The 21502-nt window shown below is 38.8% G+C and overlaps 1 protein-coding gene across 1 annotated transcript in view; it reads left to right on the top strand.

Annotated features, from left to right (window-relative positions):
* Positions 1-21502, top strand: part of KIAA0825 (KIAA0825 ortholog) — a 523375-nt gene that overhangs the window by 235470 nt on the left and 266403 nt on the right. The window contains exons 19-20 of the mRNA XM_030927226.1: positions 4237-4395; positions 6176-6270. Coding sequence (XP_030783086.1) covers positions 4237-4395; positions 6176-6270 — 254 coding nt within the window. The remainder of the gene's footprint in view (positions 1-4236; positions 4396-6175; positions 6271-21502) is intronic.

A 21502-nucleotide genomic window follows, 5' to 3' on the forward strand; every position in this document is an offset into this window, starting at 1 on the left:
CATAGCCCTAATCAAACAGTCAATAAACAGGTGATATAACAATGGCCTCAGAAGGATGTAAGACATTTGTAGCTATGAGATATGACCCTGTCCTTAAGGCACCAGAGCTCAGTTTGTAATTGTTACAAAGTAACACAACCTATTCACTCTTGTCAGTGATCCCTCATAGCTTGCTTACGGTTTCTATCTGGGAAACTCAGGAACCCCTCACCTTGGCAAACTGAAAGACCTCTATTGCAAAGTGATGCTCCTCATTGGGTATGTCCACCTGACCATTCTGATTGGCCAAAGTAATTGTGGCGACTACTGAGGAACAGATGTTGCAGTGTGGTCACCCCCATATCCTTAGTTAAACAGTGTTACAATAGCTCTGAGGATGGTAAAGCTGGTCTGAATTGCCAAACTGATAGAATTGTCCTATTTTTAAAAGGTACATAATATTAAAAAGCTCAACAATCAGCAATAAGTGAGATCATCCAAAATTGAATTGGCTATTTATTGGCCATCAGTTATCTAGTTATACTCTGGAAAGCCAAAGGCTGTATTTCCCTCATAGAGCTCCTATAACTCTGAGATAGTGGTTCTGAACAGGATACCATGAGATTACACTGGGGTACCACCACATTTTGCTCAGTGTTATGATTTCTCTTGTTACAACTGAGTATATTTACTGTTATAGTAATGTCTATCAGATGGGATATAGAGCTAAGTATTTGGTGGTTTACTGGGCTGAATGAAGCACGGCACTGCAAGGTAAGAGGCATAATGCTAGGTGAGGCTAGAAGCAAAGAGAGACCTTTGCCTTGTAACTATGACAAAAACACAGGCAATAAGCCCAAATAACACAAGCATGACTAGGTGACTGGTATGGTACTTATGACTGCTTTTCCACTGTGAGGTACTGCTATGCTGTAAGTGACATTGCATTGTGATGTTTGCTCATTTCATGAGTAGTGTTATGAGTCTTTAGCACCTTCAAATGTGCTGCTAAATATTTCTCAATAATGTAATATAAATAGTGAAGCATTTATGGGTACAGGCCTAGGTGAGGGGAAGATTGGGTGTGCCATTCATAGAGACGAATAAGGTATCAGGGAAAATGGGGTTAAAGATGCTTTGTCTTTGAGATAAAGATAAGATGTCCAAGCAAAAATGTCTCATTATAGTTAAGGCCCTGACCATGATGTTGTGCCACACTCCTATCGACTCCAATGGGAATGGTACCAGGTTCAAGAGGCTGAAGAGACCCAGAGCTGGCCCACAAGACATGAGGTTTTATTGGGAGCTTACGTACAGGGAAGAGAGGCCAGTGGTAGTGGGCTGGGCAGGAAAACCACAGCCACTTGCAAGAGGCATGCAGTTTATACAGTATTTTCATTTAGCACCGTCTACCTAGCAACCTCTACCTGACAACCTTCATTTAACCCAAAACAAAGGACCTCAATCCCCTGTATGGCTCTAGTACTGCGGGATGGGCCAGGGGCTTAGAGGTTCCTCATAGATAAAGAATGGATCTCGGGTTGGCCCCTCCCAGATTCCTTAGCTTAGAACTCTGAAAACACATTCAAGTGCATCTGCCATACAGGGTCATTCTCAGGGTGTCATCAAGTAATCACTGTCAGGTGCATCTACCATACACATGGGCACAAATGAGACCAGACATGCATACAGATTTGGTCTATATGAGTGTGGTAGTTGAGGTCATCAGACTGACAGAGCTCTTCAGTGAAGAGAAATGGAGAAATGATGAATCGAGGAATAAGCTTTGATGTAAATGCACAGGGAAGGTGTTCAAGAAAGAATGGAAATCTAAAGATATGGCCCAATTAGTGGTAAATCTGATTAAGCAGGGTCACAGTTAAAGAATCTGAGGTTTTTAACAAGGGTTAGTGGTGACTGTCAGCGCAGTACCTAGAAAGATCAACAAAGGAGAAAACTCCATTTTTTTCACAATTTGCCACAGAACAGTTTCTCTTTTTCGAATAGTGGAAACAGTCAAAATGTAGTTACATAAGGTGAAATCAGTTAAGACAGATTGTTGTTAGTCAAAACAAAGCATTTTTGTCAATGAAGAAAGTATTCCTTTTAAAAATTTTATTTGCGTAAATCATAATGGAGAAAAGTTTTGTTTCTGTTCGATAATCTAAATCTAGGCATAAAACTATTTTCTGATGGCTTTATCATTAACAATATTTAGTAAGAGTCCATGCGTGACCCTCTATCAGACACTAAAGAATTAATCTTTCTACAAATATATGCTCTACAAGAGGGGTCCCCAACCCCTGGTCCACAGACCTCTACCAGTCCGTAGCCTATTAGGAACTGGGCTGTACAGCAGGAGGTGAGTGGCGGGACAGTGAGCATTACCACCTGAGCTCCGCCTATGGCCATATCAGCAGCAGCATTAGATTCTCACAGGAGCATGAACCCTATTGTGAACTGCGTATTTGAGGGATTTAGGTTGTGTGTTCCTTATGAGAACCTAATGCCTGATGATCTGAGGTGGAACAGTTTCATCCCAAAACCATATTCATCCCCCTCCCCGGTCCATGTCCATGGAAAAATTGTCTTCCACGAAACTGGTCCCTGGTGCCGAAAAGATTGGGGACTGCTGCTCTATAACAAGTAAGTTCAAGAAATGACTATGATTGTTAACTTCAGCAAAATTCTTTCAATTTTTAGGGTTTATAATCTAAACTTTGCCTCTCATGATAAACACAGTGGGCATTCCTAAAGTTATAGAGGCACAGAAAAAAGCACAGTGAACTGAGGCCAGAAATGTGACTCCTCACCACAGCTGTACCTCTCACCCCTGTGTGATCTCAGGATTGTCCCCTGACCTTTCAGTGCCAACCATTGAGTGTGGCATTGGGCTAGAGATTCCCTGTGCCTATGGATTTCCAGGGAATTCTTCTTCTGTTTTTTTTTTTTTTTTTTTTTTTTTTTTTTTTTTTTTTTTTTTTTGAGACGGAGACTTTCTGTGGCCCAGGCTAGAGTACAGTGGTGTGATCTCTACCTCCTGGGTTCAAGTGATTCTCTTGCCTCAGCCTCCTGAGTAGCTGGGATTACAGGTCCCCGCCACCACACTCAGCTAATTTTTGTATTTTTATTAGAGATGGGGTTTCACCATATTGGCCAGGCTGGTCTGGAACTCCCAACCTCAGGTGATCTGCCCACCTCGGTCTCCCAAAGTGCTGGGATTACAGGTGTGAATCACTGCATCCAGCCAGGAATGCTCATTAACAGGCAAGTTCTGATTCAATAGGGTCCAAGAGTCTGCTTTTCTAACAAGCTCCCAGGTGAGGCTTAACTCAGCTGATCCAGTGCCCCAGACTTTGAGTAGCACAGGTTTTCTAAATGATGTCTGAATACCTTTTTGGCTCTAACATTCTGAACGTCATCCTAACCCTAACCTCGAAGAAAAAAATTACCTTGTGACACATGAAACATCACAAGAACATTTATATTTTTAAAAATCTATTAGATGACTTATTTATTAATAGTAAGCATTTATTAGTTGATGGGGACTTTTAGTCATTTTAATTTGTCATCTTCCAGAAAAAGTTCCATAAAATACATTAGGATTGTTCACCTTATTTATTTATTGGTGGAAAATTAGGTGTAATGTTGTAGATTGGCTTTTTTTGCCCAGGCCTGCATTGGCAGTTGGGGGCTTATGATGACATATTTTGAGTTTCTCTCAAACCTTGATATTTTTCACTCCATGGGATGGAAATAGAGTTTAGGAGCTTGCATTATAATTAATTCCGTGTTGAATGAGACTGCTTGCAGTAAAATATCAGAGTACTCAATGCTCTGCTGAGCCTGGAGTAGTTAACAACTACACTTAACGAATGGATGAGCAACCTTGTACTATGAATAATCATGCAGCTGAGTTAAGTGTTGGTAACCAGACACGTTAATATGTGAACCGGTGGCAAGACAATGCCTGTTAAAAAGGTCTGATACATCAAATATATATTCATTATATAAGAGTTTGGTCAATGGTTTCCTAATCTATACTACATATTAGGTAAACCTGTTTTTGATGGGTTTATTGCAATGCTGATTGGTACTTCACTATGTATCTTCTGAAAATGTATTCTTCCCTGAGGCAAGTAATACACTGTAATCTAGCAAATGTGCTGAAAGGATAAATTTGGATATTGATCAGTTCATTTTTACAGAGACTGTCTGCTTCTCACCGTCACAACTTGTAATTTCTTTTCTTTGAAGGAATATTTAAAAGAACAGCTGTTTTCTATGAATAGTTCAGAGGAAAAGCCATTACCCATTCGACCTTTAAAGGTGACCTTGAGGAGTATAGAAGATCAGCCTTCTGCCTTTAACCCTTTCCATGTGTATAAGGTGTTTAGTGAAAACATGCTAGATCAGGTATGTGGAAATTAAATGGTAAATTTAATTTAAATGTGTGGTTTCTTTACCCAAGTAAGAAAATTGCTTTGTGTTTGAATATTTACTCATAAGCTTTTTTTTGCTAGGAAGCAAAAGGCCTTGTTCTTACTTACATGGTCTGTACAAATTGACTTTTAAAAGTTATTTAACCTTTTTTCTATTTGTCAAAGTGATTCATATGTTTGGTCTGTAAGACTTAACTTTTGGCTGATCAGTTTATCATGGGCAGAGGGAACATCTGTTAGGCTGTGTCTACAGAGGGCTGAAGAACCAGGCATTTTTTAACATTCCTTTCCTCCTTTGTCACCCCCATCCCCCAAAACACACACTTACAAAATACCTTGCAACCTTTATGAATGTATCAGACAAATTAGAAAATAGTTAAAATTAATTATAAATAGAGCACTGAGCTCCTACTTTAAGTGGTATGGGGTAAATTTGCTTTTTATAACCATAGACACATTCCCAAATTTAAAACGAATTTGTTAATGATCTTAAAGCCAGGCTATTTGGAATAAAGTCAATATGATAAACACCACACATTTTTTAAATGTCAGATTATGCCATTATCTAAGCTGCATGTTTCAGTAGTTACACTGAAAAGATCATCTTTCTGCCGAAGTATTTGAAATCTAAAGTTGCTTTTGCTTTGTTCATTCTTCTGGTGGCTTTTCCCAGAAACCTCTTGACAGACAATTTGAACTAACAGGGCAGAAGAGAAGGATTGCTTGACCTAGAGCTCTGATGAAAATAAGAATTAAAACAATGACCTAATTCAGCATGCAGATAATATTTTTACCATGACTGTTACAGCTCTAGTCTACACTCATCAATACTGCAGTAGAGTAAGACCTTCAAATGCTGACAACCCAGGGCAGAATTCTGCTGCTCTATGATAGGATTGTAGTGCTCAATTAATCAGCAGGTGACAGGGGATAGCTCTTGTTGGATTTTAAACGTCAGTCTGGACTCTCGTTTTCAAAACTATTTCATTCTAAGGAGCATAAGCATTTATAATACTTTAAATATAGTAAGTTTGAGTTTATTGGCTGCTTTTCTGTGTTGTGCATTAGATTGCTCCAAACCATAAATAATCATTATAGCCGTTAAATTTTCCCTACTTCATTTAAATAAATGGCATATTTTATTGAGTTCTGAATTATGAGATTATTTTTCACAGTAATTTTTCTCCATAGTCTGTTGTGAAATTTCTATTAATGAGAAGAATCATTTATATAATTTACACTTACAGATCCTCATCATCTTCCCTTTAAAGCATTTTCTTAACCAAAAAGATAACACTAATATCATACTCTAATTAAGCTGTATCTTATAATTTGATTCTTAGCACTTCCAAGTTTGTTTTTTAATCAAACTTTTGGTTGCTGAAAAGAAAATCAAACTATAAATTGATATGATGTCTGAAAAAGTTCCCAATTATTTTTCTTTGCTTTTCAAACAGTCTCCTTCTCAGAGAAACTTGTTGGGCAAATGCCATTAACACTTGGAAGAATAACGACTCAAGAAATTGATTTATATTTTTATAAATAATGACTACATCCCCAAATGGATTTATAAATTAATTGCTATCTTATTGGAATAAAAACCTTCTTCTGTGGACATGATTGATGTTATCTGTCTAAGTCCTTGTTCTGGACCCCCCTCCTTCTTAGTTAGTCTACACAGCTGGAGCTTTAATTTACTGATCATATTAACACTGATTAATAACTAACAATAGTGTCTTCTCATTTATCAACAGTCAGCCACCACAAAATGGAAGTGGAATTGGGCAAAGTTGCTGCCAAATTATCTGCGACTGGATAAGATGACCTTCGGTGTGCTGCTCAAAAACAGGTAATAAAATTGGGGATCTTGGGGGTCTAGTTGAAGGACAAGGTTGTCTGTGTATATGTGTGTGTGCATACACATACACAGATATTACTAGTGTACTTTTGGGAAAAGTGAAAACATTTTATCAGCAGGGGAATCTCTTTTATTTTCTTCCTTTCCAGCCTCCCATCTTTTAAAAATATGACTAATGATAGGAGTATACTCTCTAAATACCGTTCTCTATAGTGAAAATTTGTAAAAGGCGGTAACATTAATTTCAGAGATGAAATTAGTGGATTTTAGTCTGAATTTTAAATATTTTTGACTGTGTATATTTAATAGTTCACTATTGTAAAGACCAAAAGTTATTGACTTGAAAGTCATTATAATATTACACCTTGTTTACAACAACTTAATGAATGCATATAAAATGCCAAGCCAAATCAACTAATCAGGAAAACATGGGAGTAAAACTGTCATGATTGAATTTTTCACTTTTCAGCCAGTTATGTTGGCACCGTCTTAATATAGCCACAGTAGCATATTATTTTGTACAAAGATACACACACACATACACACACACACACAGACACCAGTATAATCCAATGAAATGATAATGTGATTTCAGCCTAGGAAACAACATGTAATTTATTTTGCACAAAAGTATGAACATTTTGTTTTGGATCAATTAACATGGTTTTTAAAAAATACTTAAAGTTTCAGTAAAAACTATAAGGTGTAAACTTTAAAAATTTGGATTTTTAATCAAGTATAATACATTTTGAAATAAGATATATTTTATGATATTCCTTTTATTGTTCGAGTCATCTGTGTGCTTATAGCTAAGTTTGAGACTTATCGTCTATATGATCTTTGTGACATAGAATGTATTTCCATGTCTTTTTGCAAAAATATTATCTTTTTTTTGAAAGAAAATAATGGCAATAACCGAGTAGAATTGTCAAATCATTCTTGAGAAATCTGGATGAATATAAGAAAATATCCTAAGAGAGAGACTGCAGTATTTCCCAGAAGGAAGTTATAGAGGCAGCTTTACTGCCAATAAAAGCTATAGCTTAGATGTGAGGTCCCAATGGTATTTATAATATTTCACCACTGAATTAAGCTCACCCACCCATTATAGACAAAGTTCAACAACACAGAAGCTTACTGATCAAGGCCAGAGCCTTTCCCCAGCAAGCTTACCACCTGGCTGGCAGCAGTCCAGATGTACCCAATCCTTTTTTTTTTTTTTTTTTTTTTTTTTTTTTTTTTTTTTTTTTTTTTTTTTTTTGCTGAGACAGAGTCTCACTCTGTCGCCCAGGCTAGAGTGCAGTGGCCGGATCTCAGCTCACTGCAAGCTCCGCCTCCTGAGTTTACCCCATTCTCCTGCCTCAGCCTCCCAAGTAGCTGGGACTATAGGCGCCTGCCACCCGCCCGGCTAGTTTTTTTTTTTTTTTTTTTTTTTTTGTATTTTTTAGTAGAGACAGATGTACCCTATTCTTACACAAGTCCCCAGAGGTTCATCTGTACTGTCCCAGAGATATTTGGAGAGGTGAGAGGAGGGGTTGGTGGAGGAGAGGCCAGATCCTCTGCTGAATCTATAGTGACATGATGTTTATACAATATTAAATGTCTGTCTGGAAACAAACTAGGAAAGATAAGTAATTATTTTTCTATTTGGAAAGTTTTGAGTTTATGTAGATTAACTGTATTATATTTTACTAAATTTATTTTCAGTCATGAATTACTGCTTCCAATCCACTAAATGGTCCTCTAGGGACAACACATCCTTCAAAACTTACTGCGTTTGCTTTTTATAATATTCACCTCTAAGTGAATTTGTGTTTTACGCAGAATTGCATATTTTTGTTTTTGTCTAAGGACTTTGGATCACTAGCTATTAAAGTGTATTTTCTTGAGATCTGTGCAGGAGTGGGTGGGAGAAAAGAACTCGTACAAATTTAGTCAGAAATAACAGGTCAAAACAGTTCTGTTGGAAAAGGGTCATGAATTTTTAATAGAAACAGCTAGAATCTCATCTTAATAAGAACCTTAGACTTTTAAAGAATGGTATGAAAATCATTCTACTGCAAAGCTACCACACACAAGCTATGATGAACCTAACTGATCCACCTTAGAAGCATTAAAGACACCTGAGGGTTTTCAATCTTTTCTATCACTCTCCCATTTATTTCAGGAATATTATTTATGAGTTTTGTTTAATATTGAACTGGTAAGGAAATTGTTAGTTTCTCAGTGACACCCTCTTGTCTCTCTTTTTTGAACTTACCTGAAAATGCTGATTTTTTAAAGAGTACATTTAATTGTTGACAACATGGTTATCTGAAAGATACATACTTGAAAATTAGACCATAGAAATTTGAGCTTTTAAAATGAGTTATATATGCTATCCAACACCTGCAAACTATGGTATTCGGGGTTAGGTGTAACCAAAGGAAAGAATTCAGAGCAGTTCAGCTGAATATGCTCAGTTTTTTCCTCCCAAATTCACCAATTAAATGAGTCACTTGTTCTCTTTTTGCTCCTTTCATTGGTAATATATTTGTATTAGTCTACCTCTATACTATGTTCTAGTGTATGTATGGGACTGTGAATGATGTCTGAGGACATAATATTACAAAGAAAAGTGAACTGAAATATACAAGTATGAAAAAAGTTGAAGAGAAGGGAGAAGAATCCTTTCTATTCACCTTAAATTCATTTGTGCCTTGTCTTCAACATTCATATAATAAGCAGGCCATCTGTGGAATTACTCTCCCCATACGCCTAGAGTGCACTAGACCTCCCTCACCCCCTAAATAAGATGGAGACTGGAAAGCAGGATTCCTGGGTTCTCAGGCACTTACCTTTGACTTTAGATTTCCTTATCTTTAAAATAAAATAATAATAATTGTAAAGCTGCTTCATGGAGACTGTTGACACAGTCAAAAGTGCTAAAGTATTTGGAAGTGTTTTTGAAAGCTGATAACACAATGCAGTCATCCCTCAGTATTCATTAAGGATTGGTCCCAAGACCCCCTCTGTTATGTCCAGACCCTTTATTCCCCGAAGAAGTCCACCAGAATCCGGAGTCAAAGCCAAGCGGCAAGGATCTTTAATGCAAGTTCGAACTTGGTCCCTCTGTTTTACAACATACAAGAGGGCCCTGAATGATGCATGTGGCCGCTTTTTATAGCCCGATGCATACAGGATATGTAAGGTTACAGAGGTACAAAGGAATTCTTTTGGTTGCAGCATTACAACTGGTAATTGGTTAATACAATTAACAGTTTTCCATTTGTTCCCACGCATTTAGTAAAACTACAAACGGTTGTGATCTTATCAGGGGCTCTCTAGGTGGTGTTTCTGAGATGTGTGGGGGGATGTGTTTGTGTTGGGCTCAGGAAGTTGGGACAAAATAGGGGATTGTGTTTGTACTGGGTCCAGGACTAAGATATGTGGCAGACACCGGTAATTAGAGCAGGACAGAGACTTTCACAACGTTTGTCCTTACAATGTCCGGAGTCTATAGATAACCTAATTAACCTAATCGGTTAGGTCCGGGGTCGATCTTTAACTAGGCTGAGGGCGCCGCCCGGGCTGTCAGGGCGCCGCCCGGGCTGCTTGCCTGTGGACTTCATTTCTGCCTTTTAGTTTTTTTTTCATTTGATCTCTTTCACCTCAGATACTAAATTCTGCAGATGCCAAGTCCCTGATATAAAATTCTGTCATATTTGCAAATAACCTATGCATATCTGCCCATGTACTTTAAATCATCTCTAGATTACTTTCAATACCTAATGCAATTCTCACATATCACTGCGTTTGTGTGGATTCAATGTAATACTCAGCATGCAACAAATTCAAGTTTTGCTTTTTGGAACCCAGTGGAACTTTTTTCCCCAAATATTTTCTATCTGAGGTTGACTGAATTCATGGATGCAAACCCCACAGACACAGAGGCACCACTGTACATGTTCAAAAAAGCAGTGGTTTTGGTGTCTAGTCAGGTAAGGAAACTATAAAGTCCATTAAGGATTAGTAGGAAGTTGTTGTAAGATCGAACACTCAGAACACCCAGGTTATGTGGACTCCAGGCCTAAACCAATAGTGAGGATCAGAAAAATTATCAGATCAGAAACCAGGCAACAGGCCCACAGGTCTGGAAGACAAACAGAAAATGAGCGAGAATGAAGGTCAAAAAGCCAAGTGAACCACTCAGGTAATAAAGACCCAGGAGATAAAGACTTCAGGGGCAGCTCAGACACATGAAAGAGGAGATCTGTAGGGCCACAACAATGTCTATATCTGAGTCAGTTCTGGCCTTTGTTCCACAGGCTGGTTCTGGGCTGACTCCAAAGGCAGAACAAATCTTGGAGCAGCTGCCTGAGTCCTTGGCAAAAATGTGTTCTTCACTCACTGTCTGGCCTCATCTCAAAACACCTCCTTCCGACTCATGATGCTCTAAATAGAATTCTTTCTTTAAGTTCTTTGGATTCTCTAAACGCTTTCCCGCTTCAGGGTCTTGGTACTTGCAGTTCCCTCAGCTCTTCACATGGCTGGTGCCATCTTGTCCATCTGAGACAAATGTTACCTCCTGAGGAGACTTTTCTATTTCAACCATCTAAAGGGACCCTCCAGGCTACCCTAGCATTCTACTCTACTGTGTTTTCTTGAGTTATTGTTAACTGAAATATTTGTTTCTGTTTATTTATTGTCTTTTAATTTTACCCTCTGTGGTAGAATGTAAACTCCGTAAGAATAGCACCTTGTTTGCCTTATCGTGGTGGTGTCTTCAGTACCTAGAACAGCCCTTGGGCACACAGCAGGCTCTAAGTAATGTGTGTTGAATTAATTAATAAACAAATGAAGAATAAGAATGCAGAGAAAAAGCTCCTGACAGGTGAGCACAGGGTAGGTATTCTTATATGATGTTTGATTAATAGACATGTAGGTATTATAAGAATATTTGCTGGAAAATCTGAAGTAAAAAAGTATCTGTATGCATATTCATTCTCTTCATTTTCCAAATTTGGGTGAAAGTCAGGTTATTTAAGCTCTGTATGTTTAAAATGTCTGTTGTAATAGCCACAAAAAGAACAAAATATTGGCGGGGCACAGAGGCTCACACCTGTAATCCCAGCACTTTGGGAGGCCGAGGTGGGCGGATCACGAGGTCAGGAGATCGAGACCATCCTGGCTAATACGGTGAAACCCTGTCTTTGCTAAAAATACAAGAAATTAGCTGGGCGTGGTGACGGGCATCATAGTCCCAGCTACTCGGAAGGCTGAAGCAGGAGAATGGCGTGAGCCTGGGAGGCGGAGCTTGCAGTGAGCCGAGATCGCGCCACTGCACTCCAGCCTGGGCGACAGCGCGAGATTCCGTCTTAAAAAAATAACAATAATTAATAAAAGAATAAAATACCTAGGAATACAGCTAACCAGCAAGGTGGAACATCTCTACAACAAGAATTACAATACAAAGTACTGCTCAAAGAAATCAGAGATGAAAAAAAGCAAATGGAAATATTCCATGCTCATGGATAGGAATAATCAATATTGTTAAAATGGCCATACTGCCCAAAGTAATTTACACATTCAATACTATTCCTATCAACTACCAATAACGTTCTTCACAGAATTAGTTATTTTAAAATTAATGTGGAACCAAAAAAGAGCCCGAATAGCAAAGGCAATCCTAAGCAAAAAGAACAAAGCTGGAAGTATCATGTTATCTGACTTCAAGTTATACTACAAGGTTACTGTAACCAAAATAGCATGATATGGTACAAAAACAGACCCACAGACCAATGGAACAGAATAGTGAGCCTAGAAATAATGCCGCAGAGCTACAACCATCTAATCTTCAAAGTTCTCAAAAACAAACAATGGGTAAAGAATTCCCTATTCAATAAATGGTGCTAACAGGCAAGCCATATGCGAAAGATTGAAACTAGACTCCTTCCTTAGACCATATACAAAAATCAATTCAAGATTAATTAAAGACTTGAATGTAAAACCTAAAACTACAAAAATCCTGGAAAATAACCTAGGAAATACCATCCAGGACCTAGGCCTTGGCAAAGATTTCACGATGAAGATGCAAAAGCAATTGAAACAAAAACAAAAATGACAAATGGGATCTAATTAAACAAAAGAGCTTCTGCACAGCAAAAGAAACTATCATCAGAGTAAACAGACAACTTACAGAATGGGAGAAAATACTTGCAAACTATGCATCCGACAAAGGTCTAATATCCACCATCTATAAGGAACTTAAATCAACAAGCAAAAAGCAAACAACCCCGTTAAAAAGTGGGCAAAGGACATAAACAGACACTTTTCAAAGACATACACATGATCAACAAACATATGAAAACAAGCTCAATATCACTAAATATTAGAGAAATGCAAATCAAAGCCACAATGAGATAGCATCTCACACCAGTCAGAATTACTATTAATAAAAAGTCAAAAAATAACATGCTGGCAAGATTATGAAGAAAAGGGAATGCTTATACACTGCTGGTGGGCAAATAAATTAGTTCAGCCCTTGTGGAAAGCAGTGTAGCAATTTCTCAAAGAACTTAAAACAGAATTACCATTCAGTTCAGCAATCCCATTACTGGGTTTATACCCAAAGGAATAGAAATCATTCTACAATAAAGACATATGCATATGTATCTTCATTGAAGCACTATTCACAATAGTTAAAGACATGGAATCAACCTAAATGCCCATCAATGGTAGACAGTATAAAGAAAATGTGACATAAATACTCTACAGAATACTACATAGCCATAAAAAAGAATAAGATCATGTCATTTGCAGGGATGTGGATGGAGCTGGAGACCGTTATCCTAAGCAGACTAATGCAGGAACAGAAAACCAAATACTGCATGTTCTCACATATAAGTGGGAGCTAAACACTGAGAACACACAGACACAAAGACGGGATTAACAGACTCTGGGGCTTACTTGAGGGTAGGGAGTGGGGGCAGGGAGAAGATCAAAAAGCTACCTGTCAGGTGCTATGCTTATTACCTGGGTGATGAAATAATCTGTACACCAAACTCCTGTGACTCTCAATTTATCTATATGACAAACCTGCACATGTAACCCTGAACCTAAAATAAAAGTTAAATAAATAAATAAAATACCCATTGTTATTATTGTTATGTAAATTTGGCTCAGATTAAAATAACAGAAAGCTGGTCTTTATTTTTAGTTAATTGATCCAATTCAAGTCATAACCTCGTCAGTAACAAACTCTGTTTTATACTCCATGACTTATACATCTTTTGACATTTGGGTGACAGAGTCTGTGTTTGTTAAATGATACGAAAAATGCAAGTTGGAAACTTTAAGGTGGAGTTAGCTGATAACAGTATCCAATGAAGCCTTTGTAAATTAATTATGAGTAATTATTTTGAGGCATTTGAAGAAGTGTATAGTAGCTGAGACCTCAGAAAACAGATCCTGAATATATACTAATAATATATGTGTTTCAATTTAGAAAGTTTGCTATTGTGAAAAATAAAGACTCCCTAGAGTTTCAGAAAATCAACATATATATCAGTTCTACACCTTTACTTTTGATGCTATCTAAGAATAAGTACAGTGATTGTACATTGATCTTTTGAAATAATAAAGGTTCTTTTCATAGTTTCTTACTATTAGTTTTTTGCTTTTGTTCTCACCCACTTTAAAATAAATCCAGACTAGAGAATGAGATGGTGATTGCATTTGCAGGAGAGTGGACCGAAAGGAGCACTCCCTTCCCTCATTCATGGCGAAGCTCCAGATTGCCATTTTAATATTGTTTTCTTTGTCACTGGAACAAATTTATGTTGCTTCTTTTCTCTTTACCTTATTTATTCCAAACTAATTCCCAAGAACTGTGGTGTTGAAAATAATCTGTGAATACAGTGCAGTGCTGTGCTATTTTAACCATCTAAATATACTGCATATGAGTTTGGCTTTGAGTTGAGCAAACACAATTAAATATGATGGCAGGAACAGCAGAAGGGGTGGTGGAGGCAGATTTCTGGCTGTCACTTTGGGGCCTGTCCAGGTGGACAATAACCATACATCTGAGAGGAAACAGAGATTAGAAAACATGTTTTAAAAGAGGCATTGATCTGTGGAGTTGATTGTTTGCTTTTAATGATAATAATTATTAAAGTACCTTTACCCTATATCAGATTACAATGTGTGCCCTGTGGTGTGTAGAGAGCAGAAAATATTGTCTCTGGCCTCAAACTGCACACACTGCACTCTCAAATGACTGTTCTCAGGCAGTGCTACCATTAGCACAATGTTTATAGTTGCTCACAGCAGTAAATTCCTGGTGCAGCAGCACGCGGCCTGGTTATGGAGAAGTGGGTTTAAGAAAAAGGAGAAGTTGCCGGGCGCGGTGGCTCAAGCCTGTAATCCCAGCACTTTGGGAGGCCGAGACGGGCGGATCACAAGGTCAGGAGATCGAGACCATCCTGGCTAACACGGTGAAACACCGTCTCTACTAAAAACTACAAAAAACTAGCCGGGCGAGGTGGCGGCGCCTGTAGTCCCAGCTACCCGGGAGGCTAAGGCAGGAGAATGGCGTGAACCCGGGAGGCGGAGCTTGCAGTGAGCTGAGATCCGGCCACAGCACTCCAGCCTGGGTGACAGAGCGAGACTCTGTCTCAAAAAAAAAAAAAAAAAAAGAAAAAGGAGAAGTTGATTTTATGAGTACACACCTGTTAGTCATTACATACGTACGCCATGCCATTCAAATTTGGTGGGTTTTTTCATGCTCCCGTGCCCTAGAAAATTGTTTTCTTCCTTCCTCCACCAAAAGACCTCAGACTGAGTGACTCTCTTCCCATCTTCACTATATCTTCTCAAACAAGAGAAAGCTTTTCTCTTATCCTGAAATCTACAGCAGCATGGTTTTTTCTTTTTTTTTTTTTTCTTTTTTGCAGAGATTGTCTAACATGTATTTAAAATGTGTAAGTTTAACAATCTGATCCTCAGAATTTCTAGGGCTAAGCGAATTGGTACGTGAACCAAACAAACTTATACATGTGTATTATTTCCTGATGGGTGACTTGTATGTCTGTTGCCCTTTATGGTATATAAAGCACTTTCACACTAATCTCCTTTGACTCTCACTACAACCATGTAACAAGTGACAGGTACTCTTGAGGTTGCAGAATATTAAATAACATGCCCAAGGTCACGGACATTACATGACAGCTCAAAAGAGCCCCAAGATGAAGGCTTCTGGTTTTGTATCTACTATAGTATCTGCTACTTTGTCTATTAATATATACCATTCTTCTGGTCAATTTTTTAATTAGCTGCATATTTACTGTAATAATACTGATGATAATGAAGATAGCAAACATACAGAGTGTTTGCCATATGGCTGGCATAATTTAAGTGATTTATATACACATTTAACTGTAAATCCTTATAATAACCTTACCAAGTAGGCATCATATTATTACTTTCCTGATTAGGACACTAAAGCACAGAGGAACAGAGCTCTAAGTGATGGTGCTCAGATTTTGGCTCAAGGCCATGTTCTTAATCACTTCCCTCTAGGGCTTCTGCAGAGTTTTTATAATGCTTTGCTTACTTTCCTCATTCAACATTTTTGAACATCTATTAAATGAAAGGCATTTATTTAGAATAAAGTAACAATAATCTAGGGATATCCCAATATCCTTCAAAGGACCCCTAAGTGCTACTCTGCAAAATTTTTAATCCACTTTGAATTTTCACTGCGGTTGTCTCCCCCATTCAAGTTCCCAAATCTCTCCTGCTGACTTTCCACCATCTACCTTACCAGGAAGAGTAAAGCCATCTCATGTGAAACTCCCAACTTTCCTTCCTAAACCTCAATTTTGTTTTATCATCTCCAATCCTTTGCCCGTTATCTCTAGCCTTGGAGAAAGAGCCCTCTTCTAGTTAAAATTTGAGAAATTGACTATGGATTGAGCTAAAACATTTGGACATTAACCTGTAGACTTGAGGGAATCATCAGAGCCTTTAAGCCAAGGAGTGACAGAAACAGAGAGCTACTTTAGCACATTAATAACACCTAGAGTGGAGGGACGGAGGCAGGGTCAGGTTAGAGATTGTGGCTAGAGATTGAGGAAGAGATTATACAACACAAATACAAAAGAAACTTCCAGGGAAGTTTAGGGACTCAGAAAAATCTATTTTTGGCCGGGGGTGGTGGCTCATACTTGTAATCCCAGAGCTTTGGGAGGCCAAGGCAGGTGGATCATGAGGTCAGGAGATCGAGATCATCCTGGGTAACACGGTGAAACCCCGTCTCTACTAAAAATACAAAAAGTTAGCCGGGTGTAGTGGCACGTGCCTGCAGTCCCAGCTACTCGGGAGGCTGAGGTAGGAGAATCACTTGAACCTGGGAGGTGGAGGCTGCAGTGAGCCAAGGTCGTGCCACTGCACTGCAGCCTGGGTGACACAGCGAGACGTTGTCTAAAAAAAGAAAGAAAGAAAGAAAATAAAAATCTATTTTTAACAATATTTCCTCTCTGGAGACAGTGTGATTTGGATATTCTTAAGGTAGAAAGGTGCTATGCTTACCTTTTCTTCAGAAAGTGTCAGTTCAGATCCTCTAAGAAGCAGATGCCAAGATGGAATTCAAGGTGCAAGAGGATTTTAGGAGAGAGATGTACATGAAGGATGAAAAGGAGGAAGTAGGAATAGGCAGGGAAGGCTTCAGACTGAACTCAACCTCAGACTGAGTTGCTGATCTGATACCTGTGAAACATGAGGGAGGAGGAGGATTGGGGAGGAAGAGTCTCAGACAGTGGAGTTTTGACAAGATCAAGAGAGATGCCTGGAGCTAAAGTCACCCACTAGAAAATTCCCATGCCTTGTAGGAATGGACTAGCACTAGTACCTACCCCTTGCTCAGACACTGGCTATAAACAGCTTGGTAGAAGCATGACCTCAGCACAAATACCATGATAGATACAGAGGAATGACAGCTGGGGCCATTAGTCAACTATGCTAACAAGAGAAGATTTGAGTGATACAATTCTGTGGCTACCACAGCAAGGACAGAAAGAGTAAGTCTCTTACCTATGGGGAGATTATATGGATATGTGCTATATATGTTAACAGGAATAAAATATAAATAAAAGTATACATTACTTTAGTGAAGTAGAAAACAGGCAACCTAAATAAATATGTTAAATGCTATTGACAGAAATGCACAACAGGCAACATTTTGATGAAAGAAAGGTATAATAATTTTCTCAAAAGCAGCCATGGGAGAATTTTTGCTTGTCAAATTGAACCAAAATTCACTTTGTAATGAATTTTCCACTACCTAATTATGCATTCACATACTGGCACTTTTGGGTTCTTGCACTGGATCAAAAACTATTTTAAAACTTGCTTATATTAGAGTACATTCTTTTTTTCAATGACTATTCCCCTGTCAGATACTATTCAGACCCAAAAGCCTCTGTGATTTTTTTTGCAAAAAGTTTTAGCATATTTTCCACCAGGAGTAGCTATCATAGGCCCATTGATTCAGTTTGATTGAAGATGAAGAGAGAATTGGCTTCTGTAAGGTATATTGATCACTATTGGATATCTGTTTGTTTATGATGCTATATCAACATGACAGGAAATTTTCTCTTTGAAGATATTTTTACTGTGACAATTATGAGAGAATTTTTAAAATCTAAATATAGTTATATATTATAATAACAAAACTGAGTGACAACTAGTAATATTCTTCATTTTATGTAGTAACATTTATAATTGACATGATTTGACTGTGTCCTTACCCAAATCTCATCTTGAATTTTAGTTCCCATGAGAGGGACCCAGTGGGAGGTAGTTGAATCATGGGAGTAGTTTCCCCTATGCTATTCTCATGATAGTAAGTTCTTATGAGATCTGACGGTTTTAGAAGGGGCTTCCTCCTCTCCTCAGATCTCATTCTCTCACCTGCCGCCATGTAAAGAAGGATGTGTTTGCTTCACATTCCACCAAGATTGTAAGTTTCCTGGGGTTTCCACAGCCATGCTGAACTGTGAGTCAGTTAAACCTCTTTCCTTTATAAATTTTCTTTCCTTTATTAAAAAAAAAAAAAGGTTTTCTCCTTTATAAAAAACCTCTTTCCTTTAGAAATACCCAGTCTTGGGTATTTCTTCATAGCAGCATGAGAAGGAACTAATACAGTAAATTGGTACCAAGGGAGGGGTGGGGCACTGCTATAAGTGTACCCAAGAATGTGGAAGTGACTATGGAACTTGGTAACAGGCAGACATTGGAACAGTTTAGAGGATTCAGAAGAAGATAGGAAAATGTGGAAGAGTTTGGAACTTCCTAGAGACTTGGAGGGCTCAGAAGACAGGAAGACGTGAGAAAGTTTTGAACTTCCTAGAAACTTGTTGAAAGGCTATGACCAAAATGCTAATAGTGATACGGACAATGAAGTGGAGGCTGAGGTGGTCTAAGATGGAGATGAGGAACTTGTTGAAAACTGGAGCAAACTGGACTCTTGCTATGTGTTAGCAAAGAGACTGGCGGCTTTTTCCCCTGCCCTAGAGATCTGTGGAACTTTGAACTTAAGAGCAATGATTTAGGGTATCTGGCGGATAAAATTTCTAAGTGGCAAAGCGTTCAAACGGAGGCAGAACATAAAGGTTTGGAAAATTTGCAGACTGACGATGCAATAGAAAAGAAAACCCCATTTTCTGGGGAGAAATTTAAGCCCGCTGCAGAAATTTGCATAAGTAACGAGGATCTGAATGTTAATCACCAAACAATGAAGAAAATGTATCCAAAGCATGTCAGAGACCTTCATGGCAGCTCCTCCCATTATGAGCCTGGAACCTAGAAGGGAAAAATGCTTTGTGGCCTGGACCCAGGACCCCCTGCTCTGTGCAGCCCTGAGACATGGTGCCCTGCATCCCAGATGCTTCAGCTCCAGCCTTAGATAAAAGGGGCCAAGGTACAGCTCAGGCCATTCCTTCAGAGGGGGCAAGCCCAAACCTTGGCAGCTTCCATGTGGTTTGGTACTGTGGGTGCACATAAGACAAGAATTGAAGTTTGGAAACCTCCACCTAGATTTCAGAGGATGTATGGAAATGCCTGGATGTCAGGCAGAAGTTTGATGCAGGGGCAAAGTCCTCATGGAGAACCTCTGCTACGGCAGTACAGAAGAGAAATGTGGGGTTGGACCTCCCACACAGAGTACCCACTGGGGCACTGCCTAGTAGACCTGTGAGAAGAAGGCCTCCATCCTCCAGACCCCAGAATAGTAGATCCACTGATAGCTTGCACCACACACCTGGAAAAGCTGCAGGCACTCAGCACCAGCCTATGAAAGCAGCCAGGAGGCGGGCTATATCCTTCAAACCCACAGAGGCAGAGCTACCCAAGGCCATGGGAGCCCACTTCTTGCATCAGCATGACTTGAATGTGAGACATGGAGTCAAAGGAGATCATTTTGGAACTTCAAGGTTTAATAACTTCCCTATTGGATTTTGGACTTGTGTGGGGAATATACTTACTTTGTTTTGGACAATTCCCTCATTTAGAACAGGTGTATTTACCCAATGCCTGTACCCCCATTGTATCTAGGAAGTAACCAACTTCCTTTTGATTTTATAGGTTCATAGGCAGAGGGACTTGCCTTGTTTCAGATGAGACTTTGGACTTGGACTTTTGGGTTAATGTTGAAGTGAGTTAAGACTTTGGTGGACTGTTGGGAAGGCATGATTGTGTTTTGAAATGTGAGGACATGAGATTTTGGAGGGCCCAGGGGCAGAATGATATGGTTTGGCTATGTGTCCATTCCAAATCTCATCTTGAATTTTAGTTTCCACAATTCCCCCGTGCTGTGGGAGGGACTCGGTAGGAGGTAACTCTATCATGGGGGTGGTTTCCCCCATAGTGTTCTAGTGATAGTGAGTGAGTTCTCATGAGATCTGATGGTTTAATAAGGGGCTTCTCTGCTTGCTCGGCTCTCATTATTCTCTCTTCTGCTGCCTTTAAAGAAGGATGTGGCCAGGCGCGGTGGCTCAAGCCTGTAATCCCAGCACTTTGGGAGGCCAAGACGGGCAGATCACAAGGTCAGGAGATCGAGACCATCCTGGCTAACATGGTGAAACCCTGTCTCTACTAAAAATACAAAAAAAAACTAGCCAGGCGACGTGGCGGGCACCTGTAGTCCCAGCTACTCGGGAGGCTGAGGCAGGAGAATGGCGTGAACTCGGGGAGGCGGAGCTTGCAGTGAGCTGAGATCCGGCCACTGCACTCCAGCCTGGGTGGCAGAGCGAAACTCCATCTCAAAAAAAAAAAAAAAAAAAAAAAAAAAAAAAAAAAAAAAAGAAGGATGTGTTTGCTTCCCCTTCCACCATGATTGTAAGTTTCCTGAGGCCTTCCCAGCCCTGTGGAACAGTGAGTCAATTAAGCCTCTTTCTTTTATACATTACACAGTCTTGGGTATGTTCCTGTAGCAGTGTAAGAATGGACTAACATAATAATATTATTAATATTACAGCATTTTTGTGATATGATGTATATTACATTAGTTAGGATACCTGTAGGACTTTCTTATACTGTAAGTGAAACTAACACCTTAGTGTACCTTGAGGGCACAGCTCTAAATCTGAGGTTTTTTCCTCCCCATAATGTGAAATCTGGTGAAAAAAAATTTTAATCAAGATATTTTTATATCCAGAATATTTAAAATTTTTATTTTATAATAAACTATAAGCAATATTTATACATGTATTATTTCAAATTGTACAGGAAGATACAAAATATAAAATATCCCACCTCCCCCCAGCTCCCGAATCACACAAGTCCCACTCTAATTGTAATCATTTCAAGCATGTCTGTTTTTATTTATTGGTTGATAGGTCTAAGGAACAGGCTATGATACTACGTTTTTAAATTTATCAACTTATAATATTGACTCCTTGCAATGTAAATACAGAATTTAACTCAAACCACCATATCTCTTCTCCTTCCCATCGAACTCTGCTAATAAAATTTTTAATTTTATTTTTCCATTGGTCACCTTTATGTGATATAACCCCTATTTTAAAATCATTTCTCTACTTAAATTTTATTAAAGAATTAATAAAGTAAAATTAAGTGTTCCTGTACAGTTCTGAGTTACAACAAATGAATAAAGTTATATAACAGTCATCACAATTGAAATACAGAAAGTTTTATCACCCTCAAAAATTCCTCTGCACTGACGCTT

This window comes from Rhinopithecus roxellana, chromosome 3 (genome assembly GCF_007565055.1).
Source record: "Rhinopithecus roxellana isolate Shanxi Qingling chromosome 3, ASM756505v1, whole genome shotgun sequence".
NCBI classification, from domain to species: Eukaryota; Metazoa; Chordata; class Mammalia; order Primates; family Cercopithecidae; genus Rhinopithecus; species Rhinopithecus roxellana.